Consider the following 9,766-nt stretch of genomic DNA (forward strand, 5'->3'; position numbering starts at 1 on the left):
TGACCTTTCAAAGATCTTATCTTTGGGGTCAAGACATCTGTGTGCAACGATTCAAAACTATTTCATAACAAAAAAACCCTTGAAAGTCTTATCATTTACAATCAGAGATGTAATGAAATTTGAAAACTATACAAATATTTAAAATACTAACTATTATTCTTACGCTTCAGCATAAACTAGCCACAGGGATAAAGAGTTCTTTACTTTTATTTGTACCGGTACCATTACAAGTTTCAGACACCTGTCTGTAGTTATTGTTATGAATTCACTTTAGTAAAGATGCTTATAATAAGCAGCTATTGCAAACAAATATGAAGCATGTATCAATTTAATTATCACAAAAAAAAGCTTTTGATTTTTTCACTAGCTTAAGGCTAAGACTAAAAAAGGGACACTTCTGATTTTTTTTCACCTATCATTTTTGCTTGCCCAGGACATATTAATATAGCCGAACCTTAAGTCTTGGATTACTGCATTTTTTGAAAGATCTCAAGAACAGATGAAAAGGATAATATCTGTAGTCTTATTCTATATTAATTCTTGCTAATACCTGATAATACGGTCTGACGTATTTGATATACTGTTATAATGATTGATAGGATTCACTATTTTTCTTGCAAAAAACTAACACGTTTATGACGTCACTAGTGGGGAACTGCATATATATAGCTTCCGGTCGCTCCCCTCTAGCGACGTCATAAAACATGTTAGTTTTAGTAGAATTGCAAGAACCACAGATGTCGGAATGAAAATTGGATTGGTGCAAATTGATGCTATCAGTGTCCCCAGTACACATTAAAAAGTTTAGAAAACCTCTTTACAATCCCTTTAAGTTGACATCTTTATCAATTATGATTGTGTCTCTTTTTTTTCATTCATGTCTGCCATTTATTTCAGATAAAGATTAAAAAATAAAATGGCATCTAATTCAAATGGGTTAGCAAGGTTAGATGGAAAAGTGGCTCTGATAACAGGTTGGTCTGTAAATAGGCTGATAAATCTACCATAACATTTAGAAGGAGTAGCCAAGTATCAGCTGGTAAAAATGGTCCTCCTGAACTTCGCCTGCAGTTACTGCAATTCCACTAAAACTAAGTGTTAGATGGTGCCACTAATTGCAAAATATGCTTCTTCACATAATGCCCTTCCCTACATTTAGTGGAATTGCAGGAACCACAGACGTCTGAATGAAAATTGAATGGTGCAAATTGATGCTATCAGTGTTTACGGTACACATCAAAAAATTATAAAACCTCTTTACAATCCCTTTAATTGTCCCTTTGTTTGAACGATTAGAATACAAGTATATATCATGTTTTAGCCATTGTGAATTATCCAGACAAAAAGAGCAAACAAATCAATTTTCTATTATTTTATGTTATCAGCAGATTGAATTATACCTTAGACACTATAGGTCAATTGTCTTAAGATCGCATAGTGTGAGTAACAACAACATGTTTTTTTAGGTTCTTGATTACAGTTTACTAATATGTTAATTAACACTTTTCTTGGTATATCACTTGTCTTATTTTCTAGGAGCAAGTTCAAGCATTGGAGCTGGTACTGCCGTTTTGTTTTCAAAATTAGGAGCTCGTTTGGCTCTGACTGGTCGTAATACAGATAATCTTAAGAAAACTAGTGGATTTTGTGAGAAAATCTCTTCTGAAAAGGTCAGATCTTCAAAAGACTCTTTCTTTATGATTACTTCATAGTTGGCGCTCAATTCAAGATATCATTAACAGAATCAAAATCTTTAATTGCATCATAAACAGAATGAAATTCTGAATACTACTACATGTATAGCACTAAGCACAAATTTGGCAGCTAAAGAAAATTATAAGATGACTATAAACTTTATAAAATTTAAGATTCCATGGCATTTTTTTCTTCTAAATGGTAAATGATTACTATTGACTGGTTTTCTTTTTCTCAATTTTGCAATTTTGGGTGGGTTTAAACAGAGTAGATTGTTTAATTTAATTTCTTTTGTATTATATTTGTAAATTTTTAGCCATTTCTATTATCTGGTGATGTACGTAATGAGAGTTTTATTAAAGAACTGGTTGATAAGACTATAGAGAATTTTGGTCAGTTAGATATTCTGGTATGACAATTATTACTTCACTTCATTCTTTCACATGGTATGATATTATTATACCTTGTGGTGCCTCAAGAGTCTTTCAACAAAATTGAGAAAATCTTTGTGTGGATGGCAGAATATGACTTGATAAGAGTGAGCAACCATTGAGCTCAAATGTGATAACAGGCTTGGGATTTTGTGGTTTTAGCACTTAAAGGGTTCAGCATCTATTTGACCAATTGTACCTTAGTCTCAGAAACAGGAATTTTTTAGCTAAGCTAATCAGTTGAAGTGTTCGCAGCTCACCGTCGAAATTGTAGCCTTCAAATTCATGTGTGTCCAGAATTATCCTTATTCAAAAGTTAAAAAGACAACTGGTCCTGTCTTAAGATTCTGCCATATACATGTATAGAAAAGACATAGATATAGAAAGTGAAATTTTCTAGTTTGAGGTATCTAAGATTTGAGGAATTATGCAATTTTTGTACATGTCTAGTACTCCTGCAGACTATTTACATACATTCAAGACCAAAATCAATCCCCGAAAAAGGCAAACATGTCTCTTTAAAAGCTCTAAATTGTGCAAATTACTTATTCAATTTATGTTATAAGCTGTATTGTGTATTCCATTTTGACTGAAATTGGCTAAGCTATAATCAACCAGAATGTATCGCACTTAATCAAAGAACAAAATACAGTAATTTAGTTTCAAATATCCTACCTGAAGTTTACCTTCTTGTCTCCCTGCAAGGTGAAACATTTCAAATTTGAATTTTCAGGTGAATTGTGCTGGAATTGTGGTAGTTGGTACCATAGAAACAACATCATTAGAACAATATGATAAAGTTTTCAATGTTAATGTCAGGTAAGTTTCAATGTGTGTGGGGATACAGGAGAGCCTTGAGCCTCCGAAAAAATAGTTTGTACACCTACTTCATCCCTAAGGAGTTTCAAAATATTTCTATTGTTATGTGTAAATGTGTCAGACTAATAAATCACCAAATTATTATAGGAGATTCCTCAATGATTTGTATGAGAGGCTTGTGCCTATGGCGCTTCCATACTGTGTCCACTTTTAAGTCAGTCTGACCCCTATTTCTAAGATTCTGGTGCTGCCCAATGTATTCCTTAGAAGGTGTGGTGGTAAATTTTGTTTTCAGCATTCAGTCATGTGTGTTATCATTTTTGATTTGTGCTGATTTTATAATATTTCAGATCTATCTACCACCTAACTATGTTATGTGTACCCCATCTGATAAAAACTAAAGGAAATATTGTCAACATTTCTAGTGTTAATGGTGTTAGATCTGTAAGTAGCATTTTATTGTCTGCAATATTCAAATTTATAGCATGAAAAAGTATAGGTGTAATACCAGTGTCTCAAATCTGCAAATCAACAGTCATAAATCCTCTTTGAATCTTTATGTTGCAGTGATATATCTAATTTCAGTTTCCAGGTGTCTTAGCTTATTGTATGTCTAAAAGTGCTATAGATCAGTTTACAAGATGCACAGCTTTAGGTAAGAATATTCATACTTCCATTCGTAAGGGCTACAGATTTGTGAAAATTTGACTGTGACACAAGGGTCAACTGCCCCAGCAGGGAGTGAAAAGTTGTTTAAAGGGGCATTCTAATTTTTTTATTAGGTCAAAAATTTATGAATTCTATTCACCAAAATCAAGATAAATGTGTGCCTGAATACTTCTAAGTAAAGAAATCTTATTAATTTTTTAACGCATGTTGTACTTGTGCCCATTCTGAATATTGGGCGTCTTAAATACTAACTCTAGTTGTAAACATGCCTACCTCAAGTCAATATTTATTTCAGAATTAGCATCAAAACAGGTCAGAGTGAACAGTGTTAAGTAAGTATAGTAATAAAAATTCCATTTATTGTATCTGACTTTGCACATGACATCCCTAGGCTTATTGCCCATAAACAAAAATCCATTTGAACTCTTGATTATACATTTATTTGCAGTCCTGGTGTTATTAAAACTGAAATTCATAAGAGAGGAGGGATGTCTGATGAAGATTATAATAAGGTCAGCCTGCTTTTGTTGTAAACTCTGGTTTCTGCAAGACTTTATTTCATGAAAGAAATATAATTATTTAAAGATGGTTTTCCTTATTTTTTAGTGTCAAATTAAGCAAACTGTTTGATTAATTGGTGTTTCTAATGAATTATCATGTATTCTTAATCATATCATTATATTCTTATTGCATATAATTAAGAGTTTTAACCCATGTATGTACAGTCTAAAAACAAAATAAAGTCTTTTTGACCTTTTATGACCGGTCACTCAATGGAATTCTGCTGGTAATTCTCTTCTAATTTAGCTAATTATGAATTAATTATTGACATGTGAGACAAACTGGTATTTTTCCAAGTCATTAAAATGCCTCTACTTTATATTCATATAATTATTAACATTTTCATTTTCATAAATGAAAATAAGGGAACCCATCTTTATAGTAACTCTGGTCACTCTCAGTTTGTCTATAGTGAAAAGCAGGCATTCTTAAATATAGAAAGAGTCAAAATGGTAGGGAACCAGGGTCCAATGAATCCCCTCAAATTTATAAAACATCTTAAAGTGCATGTTATATATTTCAGTTTTTAGAGAGAACAAAAACAACCCATGCTTTAGGTAGACCTGGAGAAGTAGATGAAGTTGCTTCAATGGTCGCTTTCTTAGCTTCTGATAATGCATCGTTTATAACTGGTACATCAACTCCTATAGATGGTGGAAGACATGCTATGTGTCCCAGATAATGTATCCATACTTTTTTGTGTTTTGATATTTACTCCTGCTAAGATCATGTCCTTCTACATCTGATTCAAAACATAACATGGACAATTTTTGGGTAGAATAATCGAATTTTGAAACCATTAAAGCCAGAATTTTATTTTGTTCATTACTACCTATACTTTAAATGACAGGTGCGCCATTTATTTTAGCCAATCAAATTTGGTGTTCACAGATCACCTTCGAAATTTGAGCCATCAAATCAATGTGTGTCCAAAATTATCTGCATTTGAAAGACGAGTCCTCTTTTCTTGAGACACTGTCATATCTAAAAAAGACATCTATAGAAATTGGATAAGAAGTTCCTAGTTTGAGATCTATCTGAAGTATTGATGCTATTTTCGTACATTTCCAGTACTTCTGAAGACTATTTATATATATGCAAGACTCAAATCACCTCCCCCCCCCCCCATAATGGTGCATCTATCTCTTTTAACTACTAAGGTGTATAGGTCCTGTTTGTGTTTGTGTTTTGAATTAGACCTGAATGTGCACAGATATTATTTACTCAACTATAGAATATCTACTATTCGAACGTATATTTTGTTCAATACCACTTAAACTACGTCAAAATAAAGTAAACTCTTCATGTTCGTGTTTTAATCATCCTTGGACTTACATATACCTCATCATAACAAGGTATTATGGATAAAGCAATTCTTTGCATTGAGGTGTTTTATTATTATAAAATAAATTGTTATACATTTGGAGCATACACAAGATTATGTATATGACGTAAATTTGTCATCTGTGAAAAGGTAACGGTTAATTTGTTGAGATCTATACTGGCTACTACATCAGCTTCTGAATCAGCCACTCTGAAAGCTTGGGTTAATATACCACTTTGCTGATCTATAGCATTTATAATGCTTCCGCCATAATACTTCTCAAAAATTCCTAAAAATATATAGCAGCATTCTGCGTTAGAAATTCATGTCGTTTCTTGATTGAAAAATTGACTTGAAATATCAAAATGATTCCATTTAACTATTTCCGACTTACTCACCATACATAGGTCGAATATTTCAATCCTGTTTTCCCCCGTCAATAATGAAGGTCCGACGTGTGCCATGATAAAAAAAAACCTCTGGGTGGAAAAATAAACTGAAGTCCGCCGTGTGGTGATATGTTTTGAAAGTAAGAATATAAGTTACCTGGTGGTGTAATTTTTGATAACTCCTGGACACTGCCTGTATTAACGTCTATTTTTAATAAAGAGTATGCAGGATATTTTGTGGAAAATAATCCTGGAGATATAGCTAGTAATTGACCTGAAATAATATATTGAGAAACAGTTGGCAGAGCATATATCATTTACTGGGATGGGATACGCGGAGATTGTAATCTGCTTGCTGGCGAGCAATCCGGAAAAATCAAATGATCATCTAGTCAATTCAAGCTTGCCTTACTCTTTTATGTTCGCTGATCACTTTCTTTGACTGTATTTTCTTATTAGGCACCCTAAAGTTCATGTAATATCCATACCATTTTCCTGAAATATTTTTCTAGTAGCCTACATGCGTGTTGCATTTACATATTTCTATTATTCATCGGGTTTTTATTATAGACCTACCTTTGGCTGAATGATAATGCATGGACATAAAAGTATACTTGGACACATCTAGACTTTTATAACCCATGAACAATCTGAAAAAGAAAAGTAAGATCCATAATAAGTTTTTGCAAATTATGAGAAAAATATGTGGAGAAAATGTAGTCCGGGGTCACAGTTTTCCGTGGGCAGATTTGCACAAATTTTACTCAAAAATATGATGAAATACCAATAAAGCCAAATATTTCAAATGAAACTCACGCTTTGGAAGACGTAACACTGAACGTATAAATTCTAGCATCAAGAGTATCCGCCGCATTCTCATTTCCCAGCAATACATAAACAATATTATTTTTACTATCGTACTCCATCCATTGAAAATTGACAAATAAGTTCTCTGTAGTTGGTGTTCGTGTTCGTTCTTTCCAGTTACCAGATATATCCAAATTACCCACCACAAAGTAATAATTACCTGAAAAGAGCCGATCAGATTGTGCTTACCAGATAACGAAATTGAGATAATCTGAGCTTTGATCAGACCAGGATCATGCTCTCAAACTACATTGCTCATTGCCAAAAATTATGGTGGTAGATCCCTATGGATACAGCAGCTTGTGCAATGGGTGCTCCGGTTGGCCTTGTCAGAATTTGAGAGCAACTGCAGTTTCAACGACTAATTTCAACTAGTGGAACAATTGGCAGCTAGTTGCGTCTTCATTCGGTAGGCCTACATTCCTGCAACCGTCACATTTCTCTATATAAACACGAGCTTAAAATCACAAGGAGTACCCGAGAAGTCACCACATAAAAGACATAACTAAACAACTGCTCTGTGTACTCTGCCAGCAAAATAAATTTCTTATTGTGTAAAGGGTTAGTCAGACGGTACAAATATGCGGACCCTAAAAGCTATAATAAAGATGTCTCTGGAATACATTTTAATACGGCGCCAAAATCAATCAACAACTCACCTGGCTTTTGGGAACTTTCTTCAATGGAAAATGTAATGTACATTCCTGGTGATTGATATGCTATAGAATTGATGGCAGACGTTGGCGCTGGATTAAGTGTCACTGTGTTTAAAATGGTACCATTAGTGATCCCAACTTCTAGTAACTGTCCAGGAATACCATCTCGTGAACCAGTACCATGAAACATGGAAACAACAGATCCTCTAGAAGCATCAACTGTCATAACTTCCAAAGTGATGTACTTGACATCGTCTGCAGCTCGCCCTCTTTTGTCAGCTAAACCGAAATTCCAGTTTTGAACGTTTAGTTTTTCACCAGTTACGGGATCAATTTTGGCATAGGTGACTCTTGAGGTATTGAATGGATCGAATGCTTGTCCAAAGATTCCTCCTGATGATGCCTTTGGTGATGATGGTGTGTGAGTTAGATACAGTGCTCTCTTTAAAGCTCTGTCTTTTCTATCAGTTAAAGGGAAAGATGCCGGTGAACTGATAACCTTTTTGGAGGATGTAATTATTACATCAGAACATTGGTAAAATGTGGTCTCTCCAGGTTTATGGGCGTTGTATCTTACGCGAATCACACAGTGAGAACACGCTTTGTTTGGTACATTCTGCAAAGAACAGTTTGAAAATGAATATTGAGCAAATCCTTGGCAGGTGGATTTTTCTGTTTTGGTATAGAGGTACACAGTACGTTTGCAAGAGAATTCTTAGTCTTCCCGTGTACTTGTTTCTAATAAGGAATCTAACATTACATTACTCTCTGTGATATCCATGTACCTTGCAAAGAAAAACAGATTTGTATAAGCATTAGCATAAGCTCTACGTAGTGTGTGGAAATGTGTGTCATCTCCAGAACGTTTCTCTTTAAGCAAAATATATACGTTCTTACCACAATAGCAGTGTAATTTCTTTGGTAATCTTGGGAGAAGACATATTTATCTTCAACAACGCCTAATGTTGTCCAGTCATCTGGAGACTTACTGTTGATAGGCCCAATACTTATATCCATATAGCCTGAAAACAAAAGGATGCATTCTCTTTTCCAAAACACAACCCTGCATGCTGATCTGCGGGCATGGAAAATTTATAAATGAATTTTCTACGCCACGCTAAAAGTTTGGAAGAATTGTTGAAAAGCGGATAGTAGGGTTCTTTTGTGGGGTTTGTGTTAAATGTATAAAATGAAATTTGTGGGAGAGGATCCCTTTGTATTCAAGCCCTCTCATGGCGAACATATGGCCCATCACTGAGCTCATTGACGTGTGGTGATGAATGGCAGGCACATCCTACGGTTGTTTTATACCTCTCAGACCAAAAGGACGATTAAGTTATTTAAAACACCTTACCTGGAAAACCCGGTTCATAATGGTTATAATTCTGTTGCCATTTGATGAAAGCTGGTTGTCCGGCATTAAGGACATATTTAGGTGTTGCAGGTGCATCTCCACCACATGGAAATCCATGTTTAAAACAGGTATGACTCCCACTCTATAATTATAATGAGTAGGATTATCTGAATAGGATTATCTGATTTATTCTCGAAAAAGCATATTTAATACAGTCAAACCCCTTTTTTAATTGTGCACATTTGCCTGATCAGCTACAATCAATTAGCAACATCTAGACTGGCGGAATTGACGACGGTCTAGTCAAAAGTTTCTACAATGCCAAAATCGTATCTAATGTTATAAGATAGCTCATAATTTTACAGTGTATCAACGTTGGCGGGTGTATTCTTAAATTGTAGACGAATCAAACGTTAGGCTGCAATTCTGAAAAGTGATACTTATGAATATATGTTTTGAAGCCCAAATAATAACTCAGTTATAACTTACCAAACTGATATTAATAGGACCTCTTTGCTGGGGAGAAATTAAACAAATATGTGCGCCAATTGGCGAAAATAAAGCCAAAAGAATTAAATATTTCTCCATGATTTCGTACGAAGTGATCACAAGCTGTCCTCTCTCCTCTTCTTGTGATGATGTTATCAGACATGTGATTGGTAAGTTGATCAAATGAATTTCTTGCTCGGTATCTAAGTCTATACTGGTCTATATAAAAATTGATAACGGGATTAAAATTTTGTTGACATGACATTGTTATTTTATAATGTGGGCGTTTCTATAAAAAAGAAAGGGGGGGGGGGGGGGGGGGGGGCAAAACCCCCCATCAGTTCTGGAACAACTTGATTTTTAAAGACAGAACTGGAAAACAACTTGACTTTCAACGACGGGATTTGAAAACAACTTGTTTTTCAACAAAAAAATTTAAAAACAACTTGACTTTCAACGCCGGGATTTGAAAATTTTTAACGACAAAATTTGAAAACAACTTGTTTTTCAAC

The 9,766-nt window shown here is 34.4% G+C and overlaps 2 protein-coding genes across 2 annotated transcripts; one reads left to right on the forward strand and one right to left on the reverse strand.

The window, feature by feature from the left end:
* The first annotated feature begins 29 nt into the window (after positions 1-29).
* LOTGIDRAFT_221670 (hypothetical protein) lies at positions 30-5,479 on the forward strand. Its single transcript, XM_009066097.1, has 10 exons — positions 30-109; positions 898-974; positions 1,537-1,670; positions 2,012-2,104; positions 2,860-2,945; positions 3,296-3,389; positions 3,531-3,600; positions 3,916-3,946; positions 4,063-4,126; positions 4,699-5,479. The coding sequence occupies exons 2-10, from the start codon at positions 917-919 to the stop codon at positions 4,855-4,857; spliced, it is 789 nt and encodes a 262-aa protein (XP_009064345.1). The 5' UTR covers positions 30-109; positions 898-916; the 3' UTR covers positions 4,858-5,479.
* Positions 5,480-5,588: 109 nt separating this feature from the next.
* Positions 5,589-9,353, reverse strand: LOTGIDRAFT_168216 (hypothetical protein; the record flags this gene model as incomplete). Its single annotated transcript, XM_009066098.1, has 8 exons — positions 5,589-5,788; positions 6,046-6,162; positions 6,465-6,538; positions 6,705-6,915; positions 7,415-8,027; positions 8,309-8,433; positions 8,766-8,907; positions 9,255-9,353. 8 exons carry the CDS (start codon positions 9,351-9,353, stop codon positions 5,589-5,591), a joined length of 1,581 nt encoding a protein of 526 aa, XP_009064346.1.
* Positions 9,354-9,766: the final 413 nt, after the last annotated feature.

The sequence above is a fragment of the Lottia gigantea genome (assembly GCF_000327385.1).
Source record: "Lottia gigantea unplaced genomic scaffold LOTGIsca_73, whole genome shotgun sequence".
Lineage (NCBI taxonomy): Eukaryota > Metazoa > Mollusca > Gastropoda > Lottiidae > Lottia > Lottia gigantea.

Excerpts from the sequence above, each read along its gene's own strand:
- LOTGIDRAFT_221670 (XM_009066097.1), top strand. The coding sequence starts at position 917 with ATGGCATCTAATTCAAATGGGTTAGCAAGGTTAGATGGAAAAGTGGCT. Across the intron at positions 975-1,536 it reads AAAAGTGGCTCTGATAACAG|GAGCAAGTTCAAGCATTGGA; the intron begins GTTGGTCTGTAA and ends CTTATTTTCTAG. Across the intron at positions 2,946-3,295 it reads GTTTTCAATGTTAATGTCAG|ATCTATCTACCACCTAACTA; the intron begins GTAAGTTTCAAT and ends ATAATATTTCAG.